Genomic DNA, 19,850 nt, shown 5'->3' with positions numbered 1-19,850 from the left:
AAGAAAAAATGGTTTGTATCCCATCCTAATTGAAACTAAATTAGTAACATGGGTTTGTATCCCATCCTAATTGAAACTAAATTAGTAATATTGCAGCTGATTTGTCACTAAAACAAAGTAGTGATAGTATTTGTACTATTTGTTGTTTTTCTATTGAAAAAACTATTTATGAGGCATTAATAAAAAGCAAGTAAATAATTAAGAACCCTTAGTGGATTGTAGACGGTTTATGAGGCATTAATGAAAAGGCAAGTAAATAATTAAGAACCCTTAGTGAATTGTAGACGGTCAGGATGTGAAGCTTTTTAAATCGGACGGTGCAAATAATTAAGGTGATGTGGCTGCACCACATACGAGAGAATTAGCAATCAATGCATCTGAGGTGCTTCTATATATTATATATAGATTAACTAGCAAGATGACCCGCACAAATAGCGCGGCTAGCTAGAATTTTTTATACTAACATTTGAGCTTTTTTTACTTGAAAATAAATGTATGCAAATATTTTTGTTTAGTCATGTCATTGCAATTGTTTTCTCGTAATGACCCAGGCCAAGGTATCATCTAGGGTTGCCGTATCCATTTTGAAACATGGGTTCGGGAGAAAAGGAATACTTTTGGGTAGAAACATATTTTTTATTTACTAATCCTAATATTTTCTGATTAATATGGTACATCCCTTTCCTATCCAGTTTGAAACTGCTACACTGCATGTTTTCACCTCCACGTGTTGTGGAGGTGAAAACACCTTATCCCAAACACCATAGGTCCACCAAACTCTAAAGCAGCCAAGCCCAAGGAGATGGGGGCATCCCCAACCTCATTCTAGTGGATTTGCAAGAGCGGCACTTTAGAAATTTTTGGAGCTACTCCACTATGGAGTTTTTTAGAGTGGAGCTGAAAAACACATGGAGTGAAGCATCTAAAAAATACCATGGGCTCACGTCCCCTCTCTCCTGCCTTTGCTCCCAAGGAGCTCTTTCTGCTAAGCTGCAATCATTGAGTACGCGTCCCTGGCGACGTGTGTCATCCCCACTCGCTGAACACTATCTGCATCTTACTGTGGATGGGCATGCATGTCAAACAACTATTTCAAAGTTGCTTTGTTCTAGATTACATTGGCATGACACCACTATGATTCACTCCATGTTTTGCAGCCATTATGATTCACTCCACTATGTTCTAGAATCCAAAGAGTTGCTTTGTTCAAGGTTACAACGGAAGATTACAACGAACGACATACTTTTCTCCTAAATTTTTTAGCTCTCAGTTAGTCGAGGCACCCACTGATCACTATGCTTAATAGTAGGACATCACCATCTTACTTGTCTCATCAGTTGCCGATGGTGATCACAACTCACTATGCGTCAACGATAGTGATAATGCCAGGGCGTGTCAGGGTGATACTCGACCTGGCGACCTGGTTGGGATTGCATAGTGGCATTGATATGGCTGCACAATCGAGCTTGTCAATTTCATGCCCTAATCCTCATGTGCTCATTATCATTGTGGTCTTGAAATCAAGCATTTCCATTGCTTTCTAGATCAAAATCGCTTATTAGCTCTGCCATTCTTCACTTCAATCTTCCCATCTTGCAGGCTTTCTCCTAATGCTACTATTGGACTTGCACTTCTTCATGGCCAAAACATCACTTTTCTTCATGGTTGCCATTACCCTATTGTAACTTGACCCTCTTGACATCTGACACTCGATCATCGTCTGCTAGATTGGAATCGAGTCATGGGCTCACATCTCGCCATAGCCACTCCATGATGACATTTTTCTCTCCTTTCTTTTGAACGTGTTGTTCCTTGTATGCTGCAGTTAAGTTGTGTCTGTCCATGGCTAGCCCAACATTTTTTTTATGGTAGCTCTTAAAATACACCTTCTTGTAGCCACATAACTTTGAAAAGTGGTTCTTTATCTCTAAAGCACCCCATTTTGTTCTTATTCTCCATTGAAGAGCTAAGCTGTTGAATTTTCTCCTCGGTGGACATAATTAAGCGGGCTCCTCCTGCCATGAATGCTTGGGAATGATGCTACATGGATCCTCTGTTTTGGGTGTGCGTGCTCTTAACTAAGGCCGTGAGAGTTGTATCTTAGTTTGGTACTCCTAAGGGAAGCCACAATGGGCGGATAGGAGGGTGCTACAACAGTTCCACATCATGTTTTCGCTTACACGGATGTGAGAGAAACGAAGAGAGAAGAGAGAGAAAAGAAGGTAGTTGGCTCTGGCGAGAGCAGATAGCACGGCTCCGAACACCAAGTGGGTCCCACTGTTCCATCTCGGACCCCTCTCCCTTCTCTCCTCTATGCTGCTTCGTTCATGCCTCCTACCTGCCATGTCTCCCTCCACCAACCTTGCCTTGGCTGTCACCAACACCGGTGAGTCGCTGCGCACGTGGATGGAGGGGTGCGAGCGCAGTCGCGGGATGGAGGCGGGAGCCAGAGGGGTGGGGTGCAGGGGCCGGCATTTGACGCGACAAGGAGGGAGAATAGGACCATCGCCTGCCGGTGTGTGGCGGCACGGGGAGGATGGAGGAACCCGGCCACCCGCACTCAGCATGAAAGAAGGGTAGTGGTCATCGACGCGCATAGAATGGGAGGATGGTGAGGCCTAGCCGCTGGCACCCAGCGCGGTGAGGAGAAAGGATGGGGCCGCCACCCGCTAGTGCGTGGCGGCACGGGAAGAAGGGCAGGGTCTTGCTCCCAGCGCAGTGCATTTTCCTAGATTATTTTAGAAATTATCCAACGTTATTATTTCATTGGTAGTGACGTGGCTGTCTACATTAGTTTCTAATTTAGTTGTTGCTGGCCGGCCGTGCTGCTCTGACGTAACTGCGTCCACGTCTTTTCACCTTGTTGGTTGTCTATCTGTTTTATCAATGTCTCTTCCTTGAAACATCAGCAAGCCGACTCTAGATGAGCATTGCATTGCAGCTTTCGCTTTCGGCATGACTGAGCAGCCATTGTCGAGTACTTATTCTCCGTACCGCAGCTCTGCCATGGCCATGCAGAAAGCACTGTCTTCTCCCCAGGTTTTTTATCACGGTTGCGTTGTGAACCTTTAACTTCAGTCCCGTTATCTAGCAGAACCACCATAATGCCTTAGACCGATGACTACATTGTGACAATTGATCAATATGATAAAAGCTAACAGATTAATATCTGTAATAAATAAGTATGAATTCATATGCTCATAAAAGGAATCCGTAGTCTCATCTACACGTTTCCTTTTTTTTTTTCCATCTAAAGAATCCAGATCGATCCTCAAGTTTCTAAGCAAGAGTTAAATGTTACAATTTATAAACCCACAAAGATCGGTGGTGTATGGTCTTTTCTTTCTTTGCCGATTATTATAGTGATTAATATTTTAATTTTCTATATTTATAATTTCAAATTTAGAGTATTTAATTTAATTATTTATTAATTGTATCGAACTATTTAAGTTAACTATTTGCTTACCAATTCATGTAGAAATTAGTCGTATTATTTGAAATGGACTTTTTTGATTTGTTTATAACGTTAGATCTTCATAAAATCCAACTGTCCATATTCTTCTATTTTTTCGATTAATGTGGTAATTTCTAGCCCCTCTTAACGAACGTGGTGGATTCTTTTAACACTGTTGTATTAAGATAACTAGCAAGGTGGTCCGCGCAATTAGCGCGGGTAGCTAGCTTTTTGTTAATACCTCTTGGATGTTTTATTTTAAAATAAATAAATATATATAGTTGTGTTAGTCATGTCATTGTAATAGACTAAAATATTATCATATTTTTCTAGTGACACATTTTGTGGCGTGTCTTTTCAAACATAAATTAGAGAGAACAGGAATACCTTATATAGGAATATACTTTTTGGTATTTTTGAGCAATGCATAAAGATTTATACTTTTTCACATGAATATAATTTTTTATATATATTTTTGATTGTCGATGTACATTTTTATTGTGAATTTTTTGTTATGATGATAAATTACCTTATATTATTATATTGTTTGTGTAGAATAGTTTAAATGGATTTGATTACTTCAACATATTTTTATATTATTTTTATTTGGAAATTCATATATCAACTAATTATATCTGAATGGGTTGTCTATTTAAGAGTTTTCTATTACCAATATCAAGGGATTTTGGAAAAGCATTTTCTTATCATTTTTAACATAGATTTAGTTATTAGTTTTAGTTTTCGTGTACTCTTTATTTAGCTTTAGTGCGTCCCAAACCATATAGAAATTATCATATAATTTTTTGTTTTAAAACATTTTGAACTTATTAATATATTGATTAGTTGTATTCTATATGAACTATCTCGATTACTCTAGACCGTTATATCATCATAAAATCCGATGCTCTATATTCTCTTATTTTTTTTCTAATTAACGTGGGAGTATTTCTAGACCCTCTAAATGTGGTGGCTTAATAAGATAAAGGTGAATCAGTGATCTAGGCGTGAGAATATTGACTTCCCCGAGATATTTTTCTACAGTGACTGATTGTGGTCTTGCATCGAGAGCGTGGATCCGATGGGACCTTTTTGAGATTCGGCCATAGCAGGGATGGCACACACAAGTTAAGGAGAGGGTTTTTGATACGGTAGTTTACGTAGGTTCATGCCGCGCAAGAGCGTAATGCTCTATGTCCAGTGAGTTGTTACTTTCCTCTGGTGTTTTTTTTTCCAAAAAGAGATGCTCCCCTCCTTTTGTACCCGGGGAGGTTGTCTGCGGTTATAACTATCTTAGTGTGAACATGGATAGTCGGTTGCCGCCACCCTGAAGTCCCTAGCCTACCTTTGGGAGGCGTGGTGCATGAATCAATCCTTGATCCTACCATGTGCCGTCATGTCACCCCAGGGATGCATATATTCTTCTCTTTTTTCGATTAACGTGGTAATTTCTAGCCCCTCTCGACGAACGTGGTAGCTTCTTTTAAGACTATTGTATTAAGATAATAGATTGCAGTAGTTTTTTTAAAAAAATCTACTGTAACAATTTTCTTAGAAAAAACTAGTTCATCAATCAATTAAAGTAAAGAGGATTGGTGGTGGCTTTAGAGGCCCCAATTCGCACTCTTGTTTTTGGATTTGTTGAGTTTTTCATCGGTTTGCAAAATAGAGAGTACCTGTTTGATCCAGCCTCTTGCAGTCTTGCACATCTTATAATTGGTGTACTTGTAATGCGAGGTATTTTTTTGTTTCAAACCCTTTGTAATCCATCTATTTCTTTAAAAAAAATTCCCGGTTTCCAAACAAAAGATTAAACTTGCCTGAATGTTGCCATCCCTTGAGATTAGTCCTATAGTTACCAATTAATTCATCCCCTTTACCTGGGCGCTGCCAAAATTTAAGTCCACATCAGGACAGGTGGAAACAGCATTAGTCCACATCAGCAGTTCAGCACAGCAATGAAAATGAGCAGCAGGGACAAAAATAAGCCATCCATCTAACTGGATCAGACTTAAGCAAGCTCTGAAGCTCTTTCTTGCAGCTCCCATTGACCATCTCCAAGCTTAGTTGGCTAGTGCCTTGTGTATTTAAAATGGAGTGTGTAGAAGCAGTACAACTAATCATGGTGGGCAGGCCGGCCAGCTCCAACTAACTGAGCATCGTCTCGTACCCCTCTAATTGCCTCCTTATTGATCACTTTGTTTACGCCTCGATTAGTCCTATAAATACAGGCTTGCCTGGATTGGCAGCTCCATCAGTCGTGTGTCAGCCACACGCCCCTGTCTCCTTCCAGCCTCTCACTCTGCATGCCCCTCTCCAGCAAGGTCAGCTTGATCAGTCCTCTGCTCCTCTCAAGTACTACCCAGGTTACATGCAGAAATTCGTCATCGCATTCTTTCGTTTTTGGCTTTAATGTCTCTGATGCAGATCATGGGGAAGGGGAACCACGCGTGGATGCTGCGCCGCGTAGCTGCCGTGCTGCCGTCGCTGGTGGCGGTCGTGGTTGCCGGAGTTGCGGTGTCCGCGCAGGCGCCGCCGCCGCCGGTGACGAGCGCGCTGCTACAGAAGGTGGCGGGGTCGCTGCAGATGTACGTCGACCCGCTGCCTCAGATGCCCAAGATCCGCGGCTACGGCTTCCAGCAGGGCCGCGTCGTGCCCGTCAACCTCACCATCGGCATGTTCCAAAAGAAGTGGGTACGTGTACAGAGCTGACGATCGGAAAAAATTCTACACTACGTTGACTCGTGGACTACGCTGACGCAATTTCACTCGTGGCCGGCAGAAATTCCACCGCGACCTGCCGGAGACGCCGGTGTTCGTGTACGGTCAGTGCGCCGACTCCGCAACGTTCCCGGGCCCGACGATCGTCGCCCGCCACGACGTGCCGCTCGCCGTGACGTGGGAGAACCACCTCCCCGACCGCCACATCCTTCCGTGGGACCCCACGGTGCCCACCGCCATCCCCAACCACGGCGGCGTCCCCACCGTCGTCCACCTCCACGGCAGCGCCCACCCGCCGCAGTCCGACGGCAGCGCCTTCGCATGGTTCACCGCCGGGTTCCGCGAGACGGGGCCGGCGTGGACGCAGGCCACGTACTCGTACCCCAACGTGCAGCCGCCCGGCAACCTCTGGTACCACGACCACGCGCTCGGCCTCACCCGCGCCAACCTCCTCGCCGGCCTCCTCGGCACCTACGTCATCGAGAAGCCGGAGGTCTACGCGCCAATGGACCTCCCCTGCAACGGCGACGACCTCCACCTCGTCATCGCGGACCGCAGCTTCAACGCCGACGGCTCGCTGTACATGAACTCCACGGGGGCCGCGCCGCTCGTGCACCCGCAGTGGCAGCCCGAGTACTTCGGCGAGGTCGTCACCGTGAACGGCAAGGCGTGGCCGTTCCTCGCCGTGCACCGCCGCCGCTACCGGCTCCGCATCCTCAACGCCAGCAACGCGCGCTACTTCAACGTCTCGCTCTCCGACGGCACGCCCTTCCACGTCGTCGGCTCCGACGCGTCCTACCTCACTGCGCCGGTCACCGTGCCCAGCCTCCTCATCTCCCCCGCCGAGATCTTCGACGTCGTCGTCGACTCCTTCGCGTCGCCGACGGCCGAGGTCGAGATGCTCAACTCGGCGCCGCACCCGTTCCCGACCGGCGCGGCGCCGGGGCCGCTCAACGGCAAGGTGATGAAGTTCGTGGTCACCCCGAACGGTCCCCGCGACCCGCCGGACAGCTCGACGGTGCGACCGCGAGGTGCCGTACGCGGGCGTGGCGTCGCCGGGGCCGGCGTCGGAGACGAGACACATCGTGATGTACGAGTACCTGACGCCGTCGGGGTGTCGACGCACCTCTACATCAACGGGCTGCGGCTGGAGGACCCCGTGACGGAGACGCCGCGGTCGGGGACGACGGAGCTGTGGCACGTGATCAACCTCACCGGCGACAACCACCCGCTGCACATCCACCTGGGCATGTTCCAGGCCGTCAAGATGCAGCAGCTCCTCGACCTGCAGGCGTTCGCCGGCTGCATGGCGCAGGTCAACGACGCCGTCAGGTGCGGCGTGGACCGGCACGCCGTCGGGCCCGTCGTGACTGTGCCGGAGCACGAGAAGACGTGGAAGAACGTGGTGAAGATGCCGCCGGGGTTCGTGGCCACGGTGGTGGTGGCGTTCAAGCTGGTGGACACCGACCAGCCCTACCCCTTCGACGCCACGGCGGAGCCTGGATACGTCTACCATTGCCACGTAAGCGCCACCTCTTCCCCTGATTCATTCATTCATGTATCGTCCCAATCCACAAATATTCTGACGTGGCATCGTGATCCTGTCCAGATCCTGGATCACGAAGACAACGCCATGATCCGGCCACTGAAGCTGCTTCCGTGAAGAGATTTCCAAGATCCAGTAAGTCAGTGTTGGTTGATGAAGAGTAGTTGTTGCCTGCGGAGGAACTGATAATTCCGGGGATCAGAAACATCCATGAAGAACACAAATGTTCATTATTGCATTTCCGATTTCATGTTCATTTATTTGTATGTAAATTTTAATTTATTGTTTAACTCAATTGTAAGCATTTTGATCATACTGTTGATTGGCAAGTATATGATTTATATATGCATTCTTTGTCATCCGTCAGTTGTAGATTGCCTCTGTTTTCTACTCCTTGATGCAGTCAATACGTTCTAGTTATGTCCAGCATTACTTCTATTAGTAGTTGTAGAAAGAAGAGCAGTATAATGCAGCCAGATCACAAACATGCAAAAGCACATAAAAACTACGTGGCAAGGTTACTGCAGGCACTTGGAAATTTTAAACCATGATATCACCCATCAGCATACTTAAATAACTACTGACAGAAACTTTTGCCGTTCAAGAGTGCTGCAGGGACATATGCCTGCCAAGCATTGCCCATCACATCTAAGATGCATGAACAGAAAGCTCTAGCATGCCTCTGCTTCGGCAAGTTGGACAGTAGGTCCATGACGCTGTTCACATTCTGAAATTATAGCAGCATTTCATGTCAATGCTAAAGCAGGAGAATCCAGAAGAACCCCAGCAACTTAACGCTAATATTAGTAAACCATAGCCTACACCCAATATCACCATTAGGAGTTAACTTAAACCATCGACACCCTGCCTAGTTCAAGTGCCCAGCGCAGCAGAGCTCAGGCAGAAGAACCCAACATGACAAATGGATCAACGCTTCCTCTTGTGAGTCCGCCACTGCTTCATGACATGCTGGACGGCTTCCTTCAGGGTTGCTTTCCGGCCCTCCTTGAAGTTCCACAGCTCTGGTACAGGGTAGCGGCCACTGGGATTGTACTCATTGATCTCAACCAATGCCTTTGTTACCAGCACATAGATTTCTTCGCCGTGCTCTTCTTTCAGCTTCCTAAGGTTCTCATCCTCCTCTGAAAGAACTTCCTGCACCAGAGAATGCCCATCAGATGCTAGAATGTAGCATGGAACTACTTGCAAAACTGCAAGGCCTCCATGAAACTAATGACTCAAGTTATAAACCAGAATTAGGGAAGCATGAATAGAAATTGTAATTGACTCAATTATATCCAGAATTAGGGAAGCAGGAAAGCAACTGTAACTGATCGGGGTCCGTACCGTTTCTTTTCCATCAATCAATACAACTTTGAAAGGGTGCCAGTTTGGGTTTCTAATTTCATCTTCCCATTTTGAACAAAGGATAGCAGAAGTGACTTCTGCATCATCTTTCGATAACCTTTTCCTGCAAGCATTTCCGAATGCTTTAGGATCAAGTTCGCCCATTCTCTTGATACCTATATTTGTTCGGCCAACAGAAAGCTCCTTAAAGCCCTGCAGCATGCAACCACCAGAAGGGGAATGACATGAGATGTGAGCAAAAGAAAAGTATATATAAGTGCCATTTAATTTGAAACAGCACAACAAAACATAATATTGGACACTGGGTTAAACAATGAGGTAGCTTACAGCTATCAGCTCCTTCCGAGCATTTTGCAACTCATCGTTGCTCTTTCTTTCTTTGATAACCAGAGTCTGGTTCAGTGATTCCATTGCCTCCATTTCATCATACTTATCTTGTAGATCCTCACTGAGTTCTTTTATCTTCTTCTTTGATTCAGAATCTTCCTCACCAGGCATATGCTTCATAACTTCCAATTTTCCCTGCAGCTGTTGTATATCTAACTCGAGCTTCTGCTTGGCGTCCAGTTGCTGTTGTAACTTGAGGATTTTTTCCAGAGCAACTTGTTTCTCCCTCTGCATTTTACACACAGTAAGACAAAGACACTCATAGATAGTAGTTTATCAAGAAATAACATAAAACAATATATATTTGACCAAGAACCAAACCTTGTGTTCTTCCACAAGCTTAAGAACGTTCTCATCGGACCTCTGTTGCTCCATTGTTGCCATCTTAAGATGCTTAGTTTTCATTTGGTTCTGCATTCAACCACAAGCTTGAAATAAGTTGCATGAATATCACACCAAAGAGAACTTACCTCACAGCACCCTGCATTTCATCACTAGCCAATAGGTTATCTCTATACTGCCCAACAAAGTAGAATTTTGTTATCACTATACTGCCCGAGATTAAGGATGGTAGGGTCATAGAGAAATTTGGATCCATTTACTCATTGAAGAGTCATCTATAAGATTATCACCAAAACACTAACCAATAGGTTGCTAAAGGGGATCAATAAAGTAGTGGTGACAAAATCAACTAGCTTTTAAGTTTTATCCCAGGAAGATACATAATGAAAGGGGTATCATTGTTGCATGAAGGCTGCAGAGAACACAAACTTCAAAATTCTTAATGGAGAAAGCTGCAGAATAGCAATAAACCATCACACACCTTTTCCTTCTCTTGCTGAAGGTTCCTTCTGTCGTAATCGCTTTGCGAAGCTAACTCATCAAGCTCCTTGGATCTTGAGTCAAGTTCCTGCATCTTGGACTCCAACTCTGAACGTAGCTTTTGATTCTCATCAATGATCCTCTGTGAATGCCTACGAGCAATTTGCTGGATCTTGCGAATTTCTGGTAAGAAAAAAAGTATAAAAGACTATCAACTGGAAGTTCCATTTATGCTTAGAGGACAGAAATGGATATATATGTTGACAGTTCAAATAGTAAAACATATATCAATAGTAAAAGATCAACAGAAACCTTCATTGTAATTCTGGAGGAGCTGCTCCCTTTGCTCCATCATCCTGTCAAGCGATGCAGTTGTCTCATTGCACTTGGATTCAAGTTCTTGCACATGCCTGTGCTTTACTTCAATCTGGCTTGCTAAATTAGCGACAAGCTTATCAGTTTTACGGATCCCTTCATTTTCAAGATCACCAACAGTTTTCAGATCACCATTTTTTCGCAAATGGTCTCCTATAGGCCCTTGACATCTATGATCATCAACCCTTGCAACCCATCCAAACATCTCTGACCCTCGGTACTTCTTCAGCTTCCAGTCCCTTTTGCCATAACCCTCTGCCTCGAAATGATTTTCAAAGGCTAGTGCATTTTTGAAGCCAGTCCAGTCTTTGGCAAACTCAACGATGGCATTGCCTGTATGACCTCTATAGTTCCACAAAGGAATAACCTTCTGTGGGCAGAAGTGTGAAAGTTGCTCCTTCAGCCGATTTCCACTCTCTCCAACTTGGCGCCCATTCTTCCACTCAGTAGGCACATTAACTAGAACACCCATCCAGGGCCAGACAAACTGATCATCTCTGTTTCCGAGATTTTGAGGCTCTATAAGCATGGTCAGTTGTGTCTGTGGCTCAGATGACCTGGCAGATTCATCCTTCAAATATTTGGCAAGGGCACGGTGGGTTGCCTTGTCTTTTGCTTGTCGATTAGCAGCTGAACCTACTCCTGTGGCATGCTGAAGTAGGTTACTCTTGCTGTAATCTTTTTTCCTTTTGTCCCTGCAGAATGGACAACTGTAGGCCTCACGATCTTTCACTTTTATGTTTCCTGATTTTAATTGTTCATAAACCTCCGCTTCACGCTCATCAATCTCAGAATCACTAATTTCATAATCATCTTCTGAACTAGAGCCCATTTTCAGATAGAAGGTTAGCGTGCAATGACCTAGAGGATAAATAAACGAGAAAATAAATTCAGCATTTTGATTAACTTGGTCAACATACAACATTAATTGAAAATGTATGAAAGCTTGGAATGGTGTAGAGGAACAACACGAAAACCAACATAGCAAACAACCCTCAACATGTCTTATGTGTGTATAGCTTCATTTGGTACACTTTACAAGCTTCTCATAACACGAACATTGTTCATCTAAGGTATCTGAAACATACTTGATTGAATCAGTTTTAGCAGATTTCAGCATCCAGTTTACAATTGCTATACAATTAAGCAAGACACATTTAAAATCTCTCCATTGGCAAGGACAAAAGGAATATTTAAAGCATATCAATAAAATGAGTAAACAACTAGCTCCCAAATTGTGAAAGGGCCTCTAGCCTAGTGGTTAGAGCACCTGAGTAGCATCCAGCAGGTTTGGATTCGACTCTCCGTGGGAGCGAATTAAACAGGTCTGGAATAAAAAAATATAAAAAAATAGGTTGGGGCTTCCCCTGCTGACTTCGGTCAAAAAAACTAGCTCCCAAATTTGGCAAAATGGATAAAACAGCGCCTGTTTAATTGTACAAAAGACATTTTTATTTATCTGATTCTACCCAACACCCCTCAATCACAAGATCTAACTAATGGCACTTGATCGAAATGCCTTTACTGAAATTTCTCATAAAGTATACAGTGAGCCGTAAAGTGAGGAACTGAGCCATCAACCAGCACTAGAGAGGTGGACTCGCGTGTGATACACAGGGCAGCAGCAAGGTAGGCAGCAGATGCAATATATTAAGTCATTAGTTTCATTGATAACTAGGATGCTATATGTTGAAAAGTCCTCCCTTCCTAAACCCCACCGCTCAAAAAGGAATACCAAGAATCACAACAATCTCATACAACACAGGTTTACAAAGACAGCAATGACAACTTCAAGCAACTCAGATTTGATCTTTAATAGATGATCTATATGGCTGAAAATGTCTGCCATGAATCAAGAAAACATGCGGGCAAGGGGAGAGCAGGATGCTGTCATGCAGTGAGGTAAAGCTGTACTGGAGGTGATGCACACCCAATATTAGGATTAAAAGGATGTAAAAAAAGAATGAGATTGGTAAACATCGATTGTATAAGTTTAAAAGGCAGAAGCATAACTTGATTAGGTGGTAGGCATCACAAGATCCATCTCATCATCTCTATATTGCACAAACTTCATAAAGTTTAGTGAAATAGGAAGCAGCAATACTTTTGTAAGTAATCACACTCAATGGAGCAGACATGCCATAACACCACTAAGTTCCCAAAAACTGGTTGCACAGTAATCCATTTATTTGCACTTGAAACTGGCCTGATTAGCAGATAATCTTATGCGACAAAATCTGTACCAAATGAAAGTACCACTAACAAAAAAACATCCAGTGAGCTTGGAAATATGGCAAATGTAAAGCAGAGTTATTTTGAAAAGGTTATGCCAAAGCAACAAACATGTACGCATTCATTCACTATATAAATCTAGCCCAAGGAGAAGAAAGAGGTGTGAACTGCAAACTGAAGTAGCTAAAACTGCATCCACCAGCATTTTGCCTAACCATGCAATGGATAGCGTGGTGAAATTTAGAATAGAAATCATGCATGACTACAAAGTGTACATATAACAACACAGTACAACTCCAATTATGAAAAGTAAACAAATCCCAGAGCACTGTGATGCAGAGAGTAAGCTCGTACGAACGATTCTCCCGTCAGAGACTTCAGAATTCAGACCTTCAGAATAATCAAAGCACAATGGGGGCAAAGGCCTGACTGCCAAATTCATGAACTAGCATACTTTTCACAGTGAAGGGGATGCAAAGGTGCTAACCGCACGCTGACACAGATAAACTTGGCATCGATGCCAGATTCCACTATATGGAAGCACATACATGCTTCAATCATTAGTAAACAGGACCCTACAAAAAAATTAAGTAACCAGTCTAGTGGATCTTAGGACTTGGGAAAGCAATCGACCGGGATAAAACGGCATTTCGGCTCGCCCTAGAATAAAATACCCCACCGCGCATGCATTGGGCTACAAATCTCTGTCGTACGGGACCACTCCCTTCCCCACGCGTCGCCACCGGATCGAACCCCACGAGATCTCCAACCCCTGATCAGATCGGACGAAGCCCAAAATTCACAAGCGAAAACCCGCGCCGCGCGCTCCCGATCGCCGCACGGAGCGACGAGAAAACCCGCATTCCCCAGCGATCCCCTCCCAAGGGGGGCCGCCTGGACGACTTGGAGTTGGGTGGGCAGGGTTTTCATCCTTTCCACCCAGCGAAATTAAGCCCCCAGCAGAGACCGCTACACAGACGCGGGTGACGGAAGGGTGAAGGGGAGGAAGGGGTGGGGGATACCTCCGGCGATCGGCGGCGGCGGCGGTCGGTGGAGGCGGGGCGTGCGAGGAAGAGGGTTTTGCGCTGCCTCCCCCCCACGCCGCGTCTGTCCAGTTCGATGCGTGCGTTGTGTCGTGTGGGCAGTGGGCCACGGACAGGTGGAGGTGTCAAAGTGGCGTGAACTCCAGTAGTCCAGTCCTCTTCTCCTTTTTTTTGCCCCTTTGGTTCTCCTTTTGTTTTAAAACAGCTGAAAAGAGGATCTCGGCCGCTGAATTGGGGCTGATTGGTGTGAGGCCTCATTGCCTCCCTCGGCAAAAACCCAAAATCCAATTTCACCATCGAGTGATTTTGTCATTTTGGTGTCGTTTGGTCTAACTTTAGCCACATTTGACTACGTTTGGTTGGTGTTTGGTTGGCAACTAGGCACAAGTATAAAAAAAAACTTCGGTAAGATTTTTTTCTCCACATATCGTAGAGTTAAAAAGTGTGGCAAGATTCATTTTGCCATGACAACATGTGACTTTAAATATCTTTGCCACTTTTTTCTTACCACACTTACTAAAAGTTAGATGTCGGCAAATAGTAGCTAGCAACCAAATGGTCCAGTTGTAGAAGTTTCATACCATTCCTACCTAGAAAGAGAAATTTTAGAATTTTACCACTCTAAATATGTGGCTTCACAAATTTGCCACTGCTAAGATGGTCTTCGTAAAATTACCACTCATATTTTGACATATTGATTACCTTGCCATTCAGCCTATTTTATTAACTTTTAATTTCACAAAAGCAGAAAGCATCAAATGCACGAGGGCTCGTGACCATAAGAAATTACGAGGGCTTTTGGTAAAATAAAAAACCCGGTGACTAAAGGCTTTCACCAAACTTTGGATAGAGATTTTCTTATCACACTTTTCTATACTTCGAGTGACTGTGTTCTTGCAGTTTCGAGTCAATGCGTTTCTTGCTTGCGTTACACTCCAGTCGCAATGATTTCGGATTTTAAGAGAGGTTTGGTTACTGCCAGGTTAGATCAAAGGTCGCAGGTGCCCATCTAGCGGCGTTGACAAACATGGGAGCGGTGAGGATATTGCTGACTGCAGGCGCCGACGAAAGAGCGATAGATTTCCACAGTGGTAGCAAGCGAAGACAACGGGTTTCCTTGGATGCAGGCCACGCTCTGCCAAGTCACGAGCGCCACCGCCGCAGTTGTGGTGCGGGAAAACAGCACCATAATTAGGCAAGCCACGAGTGCAAAAATGAACTAGTTTCGTGTGGCGCGCCAAAGATTTGACAGGAATCAAGCAGTAGCCATTTTCGTGCGATGCGCTGCATGTGGGTGTGGCGGGCATGCATCCAAGCACGCCGAACATGTCGGAGCCAAGGCGTCGACGGTGGTCACCATGAGTCCATGACTCTGAAGCGGGGGCACGACGGAGAAAGATGGGAAATGGGTTGAAGATCGTGCCTTGACCGTTGGATCATCATTCAGTTTCATGACGTCCACTACAAAGAAGCCAAAATTCAGATGTTTGAAATGTGGCATTGCTCTTTCCTTGTCAGGATACTGTAGCAGGAGTAACCTGAGGTGGAAAAATGCGTGTCAAAATTAGCCATCCGTTTGGGGCCAATCATATATAAACAAACTATGGAACCATATAAATTTTGCTTCGACAAATGCTGTCTGCTCGTGGCACACTAGTTATTGTATTTGAGATTTTGAATCAGGACATATCTTGTCACTCCTAGTCCTACTGTGTAAACATCTCAGCAAACTGGATCAGTTCATCTCAATCAACTCTCTGTCAAAGCTTGAAGGGCATCTTATCGCGGTATCGTCTTATCCTCCACTCGGTGTCTCGGAGGTTCAGTCATCTGACAGTTGTTCTTGCTAAATTCCTGTGTCTTGTACACAGACCCTTTTTATTTCTTTTTGCGAAACGAATCCTCAATAAAATTTTGCTGGGAATCGTTCAACGCACAATCTTCATCGGTCTCATCATCTCGTTGTCCTCATGGTCCAAAATCTGCATTCATCAAAGGGCAGAACGCAAGAAAAAAACAGAATTCTTGTTCAGGACAGAATACAGATTGACAGAGTGGTGAAATGAAATCGATCAAATCATCTCGGCAGATGGACTAGATGTGCAGCAAGACTTACATGGCAATGGTACACGTAGCCAGGACCCGTCGTGACGTCGAAGGGGAAGCGGCTGTCCTCCTCCGGCGACGCGTCGTCGGACGCCAGCGGCTTGAACCGCACGAGGATCCTGGTCACCGCGCTGGGCCGCACCTTGAAGACGTTCTTCCACCCGCGTTCCTGCGGCGGCACGACGTGCCTCCGGCCGCCGGCGAGGTGGCGGCCCATCCCGCACGCGCCGGCGTCGTTCCGGCGCACCATGCAGTCCCTGAACTCGTCGACGCGGCGGAGCGACCGCTGCTCCAGCACGGCGAAGAGCGCCAGGTGCACGTGCAGCGGGTGGTTGTCGTCGGTGAGGTTGATCACCTCCCATACCTCCGACGTGCCCTCCCTCGGCGTCTCCGTCACCGGGTCCATGTACGACCGCGCGTTCAGGTACAGGTGCGTCGGCTCGTCCGTGCCGTTCTTGGTGTACTCGTACATGGTGATGCGCCGCGTCGCCGCCGCCTCCCGCGCGTCCGGCCTCGGGTAGTGCGGCATCAGCGACGCCGGCACGGCCGAGGTGTCCGGCTCCGTGGTGGCGTCCTCGATCAGGAACTTCATTACCGCCACGGGCTCCGCCTTGTCGCCCGGGTCGCCGGGGTACGGGGCTGGAGCGTCGTTGCTCAGGACCGCCGCGCCGGCGCTCGACTCCGCGAAGTCGACCACGACGTCGGCGATCTCGGACGGCGCGACGAGGAACTTCTCCGTCGCAACCGGCCTGGCGAGGTACACCGAATCGGACCCGACGTGCACGAACCGGAGGCCGCCGGACAGGCTGAGGCGGAAGAAGCGCGCGTTGCTGGCGTTGAGGATGCGGAAGCGGTAGCGCCGCCGGCGCACGCGGAGGTACGGCCACGCCTTGCCGTTGACGACGACGACGGAGCCGAAGTACTCCGGCTGCCACTGCGGGTGCACGTCGGGGTTGTTGCCCGTGCGGTTCATGAAGAGCGCCCCGTCGGCGCGGAAGTCGCGGTCGAACAAAACGAGGTTCCGGTCGAACGCCTCCCCGGACGGCAGGTTCAGCGGGGCCTCCTCGCCAGGGCTGACCACGCGGTAGGCGCCCATGAGGCCGGCGAGGATGTTGACGCGCGTGAGGCCCATGGCGTGGTCGTGGTACCAGAGGTTCCCGGGCGGCTGCCGGTTCGGGTACGCGTACGGCGGCCGCGAGAAGCGCGGGCCCGTGGCGGCGAGGCCGGCGGTGAACCAGGCCAGCGAGTGGCCGTCGGAGGAGGAGTGCTGCACGCCGCCGTGGAGGTGCACGACGGTGGGGACGCCGCGCGCGCCCGCCGCTGCGGCGGTGGCGAGCGTCGGGTCCCACGGGAGGAAGTGGCTGGCCGGGAGGTGGTTGGCCCACGTCACGTGCGTGGGGACGCCCCGCATGGCCTCGATGGTGGGGCCCGGTACCGTGGCCGCCTCCCTGCTGGCGCCGTAGGCGAAGACCCGCGTCGCCGGAAGGTCGCGGTGGAATTTCTGGCACAAGTCACATGGAGAAAAATCAATAATTCAGACAGTGAATTTTATTTCACATTACAAATTGCTCGCAAAAAAAGAAATAGCTTTTCAAATTGCCATGCTTTGCGAATTGCGATGGTGACACTGAAGGGCAAACCCACATGAACTATGATGCTGCTGCGAAAGTGCGAAGTCTGCAAAAAGGCACTGGCTGGAAGCTGAATGGGCTCCAAGACTCTGAATTATTGTCCGCCATTGATGATAAGGTGGGGGGCGTGGCCCATGATCGAGCTACATGGACTGTGATAGTGCTGACTAGCATTCTAGTGTGAGACTGATCGGTGGCCACTGGCCGGTCGTCGTGGCTCGTGAATCTGATCCACCATGCTGAAGGCACCATTCGTCAGAGGGTGCCTTTTACATCTCCATTTCACCTTCTATAGCCCTATTTTTCGACGAATTGTAAGTGCAGAAGAATGTGGAAATATGCTATAGATCAGCACGAAACTACTGAAACCCTTGCTGTTTCTTAGAAGAATGGATTAAGTTCAGTTCAGTTCGCAGGTTCTCCTATATAGAACCTCCAAAGAGGCCGGTCCCTCCAATCCAAGGAGCTAACAACGACTCTAGTTAGTGCATGACAGCACACAGTGTCCTCTCACTTTTCATCTAACCTTCTTCCTTTCTACAAAAAAATTCGTTGCGATCACCTAACAGTATTCGCTTTAATTTCATAACGAGCCGATGAGCTTAAAAACAATTTTGGAGTAAAGAGCCGAGAAAAGAACACTGCTACTTTGTCAACATGCTAGAAGATTGCAGACGAGTATGTGCAATCTTTCAATCTTTTTTAATACTAAATAATTTAGAGTTCCATGTCGCTTTTAAAGACGAACGATTCCGTGCACAAGCCTTGAGAAACAGCACAATCAAATAAAGTAATTATTCTTGATGTGTTGCTTTTACCTTGCAACCTAAATCAATTTAGGGTCTATTTGGGTCCCACCCAGCCAAGGCTAACGAGTTAATATTGGCTCTAGCTGATCCGAACATTACCAGGTAACCGAACAGGTTTAACTGTCATCACTTACCTACTGCAAAAAGATCAAAATACCCATCAGCTTAAAATACCCTACCACTGACATTTAATTTGCTCGGAGAGAGTAGAGTGGCAATTAAGGGTAAAATAGACAATTATATTCCAAAAGCAATAATCTAGCTCACCATGACCCCAAGATCAAGCTTTTAACCCAGCTTTGAACTATCCCGTTTTTTATCGGCTCTAGCTATCCAAACAGAGCCTTGATCATAAGTTTTACCTAGCATTTTTCTTTTTCTGTACACATCATGAGTCTGCATTTGCAGAGGGTACGGTTGAAAACAGAGTCAACGAACACACTGAACAGGAGTCCTACGCAGATGCACTCTAGCCTCTAGGTCGTTGCGAATTGTTCAAAGTCCTCCCCTTGTTCGTACCGTATTACTCTTTTGACGTACTAAGTTGGACGATCTTGTTTCGAAGGCCGTAGAACATATCGAACAAATTAACCTTTTGCAAGATACAAATCATGCATACAAATCAACCAAAAACTGTATAAAGGAGAGTATATCGATCGAGTTTCGCGTACTTACCCAGGTGGTGTCGTACATGCCGATGGTGAGGTTGCCGGCGACGAGCGCGCCGCCCTCCGTGACGCCGTACCCGCGCAGCCTCGGCATGTCCGGCAGCTCGTCCACGAACTTCTCCAGCCTTCGCGGGTCCAGAAGTGCCCCGCCACCGCTCCGCTCGCCCCCACCGAGCACCGCCGCCGCCGCCGCCGCCTGCAACAACACCATCGCCACCGCGAGCAAGCAAGCGGACCTCCTCTCCCCCATTGCTGAAACGCCGAGCAATGTCACCGAGTCACTGACGGTGTCGAGGACGAAGACGAAGAGAGGTAGCCAAGGATTGGAAGGGAGAGGGGAGGGGAGGTTCTTGGTAGAGAGCTCGGAGTTTCCTGCCGCTGGCACGCGGATGGGCCGATCGGCACTGCGCTGTTTGTCCCCTGGTTCTTGGTTTTGAGGTGACCGGTGACGAGAGAAAAATCTAAGGACGGCCGCCGGGGGCAGGAATCTCGACCGCTTTAGACTTGGGGAGTGTCATTGGTTTTTAGTGGACTTGGAATTTCACTTTTGCTGAGGGGAAGATGTGGCGTTCTGCTCTCCTCTCGAACCAATTATCTGATATTCTGATTGTTCTCGAGCATAAAAATGGAATAGCAGTAGCTGTCAGCCAATATTTCTCTCTGTTCACATGGGGAAGGTCCTCTTCCTACC

At 47.0% G+C, this 19,850-nt stretch overlaps 3 protein-coding genes across 3 annotated transcripts; 1 reads left to right on the top strand and 2 right to left on the bottom strand.

The window, feature by feature from the left end:
- The first annotated feature begins 5,831 nt into the window (after nucleotides 1-5,831).
- Nucleotides 5,832-8,063, top strand: LOC117854515 (multicopper oxidase LPR1 homolog 4-like). The gene is given in 5 exon segments (XM_034736736.2): nucleotides 5,832-6,145; nucleotides 6,234-7,178; nucleotides 7,180-7,270; nucleotides 7,273-7,694; nucleotides 7,782-8,063. Coding segments are annotated over 5 exon segments (1,794 nt in total). The 5' UTR covers nucleotides 5,832-5,863; the 3' UTR covers nucleotides 7,836-8,063.
- A 208-nt stretch (nucleotides 8,064-8,271) lies between these two features.
- On the bottom strand, nucleotides 8,272-14,076 carry LOC117854514 (protein INVOLVED IN DE NOVO 2). The gene is made up of 7 exons (XM_034736735.2): nucleotides 13,925-14,076; nucleotides 10,608-11,531; nucleotides 10,297-10,478; nucleotides 9,795-9,884; nucleotides 9,414-9,701; nucleotides 9,066-9,278; nucleotides 8,272-8,873 (listed from the first exon to the last, which is right to left on the bottom strand). Exons 2-7 carry the CDS (start codon nucleotides 11,500-11,502, stop codon nucleotides 8,646-8,648), a joined length of 1,896 nt encoding a protein of 631 aa, XP_034592626.1. The 5' UTR covers nucleotides 11,503-11,531; nucleotides 13,925-14,076; the 3' UTR covers nucleotides 8,272-8,645.
- Nucleotides 14,077-15,501: 1,425 nt separating this feature from the next.
- On the bottom strand, nucleotides 15,502-19,743 carry LOC117858804 (multicopper oxidase LPR1 homolog 2). The gene is made up of 3 exons (XM_034741938.2): nucleotides 19,167-19,743; nucleotides 16,062-17,552; nucleotides 15,502-15,927 (listed from the first exon to the last, which is right to left on the bottom strand). The coding sequence occupies exons 1-3, from the start codon at nucleotides 19,407-19,409 to the stop codon at nucleotides 15,874-15,876; spliced, it is 1,788 nt and encodes a 595-aa protein (XP_034597829.1). The 5' UTR covers nucleotides 19,410-19,743; the 3' UTR covers nucleotides 15,502-15,873.
- Nucleotides 19,744-19,850: the final 107 nt, after the last annotated feature.

Source organism: Setaria viridis, chromosome 5, assembly GCF_005286985.2.
Source record: "Setaria viridis chromosome 5, Setaria_viridis_v4.0, whole genome shotgun sequence".
In the NCBI taxonomy this organism is placed as follows: Eukaryota; Viridiplantae; Streptophyta; class Magnoliopsida; order Poales; family Poaceae; genus Setaria; species Setaria viridis.
The sequence above is the reverse complement of the archived record's forward strand: the minus strand, read 5'-3'. Positions and strand labels throughout refer to the sequence as shown.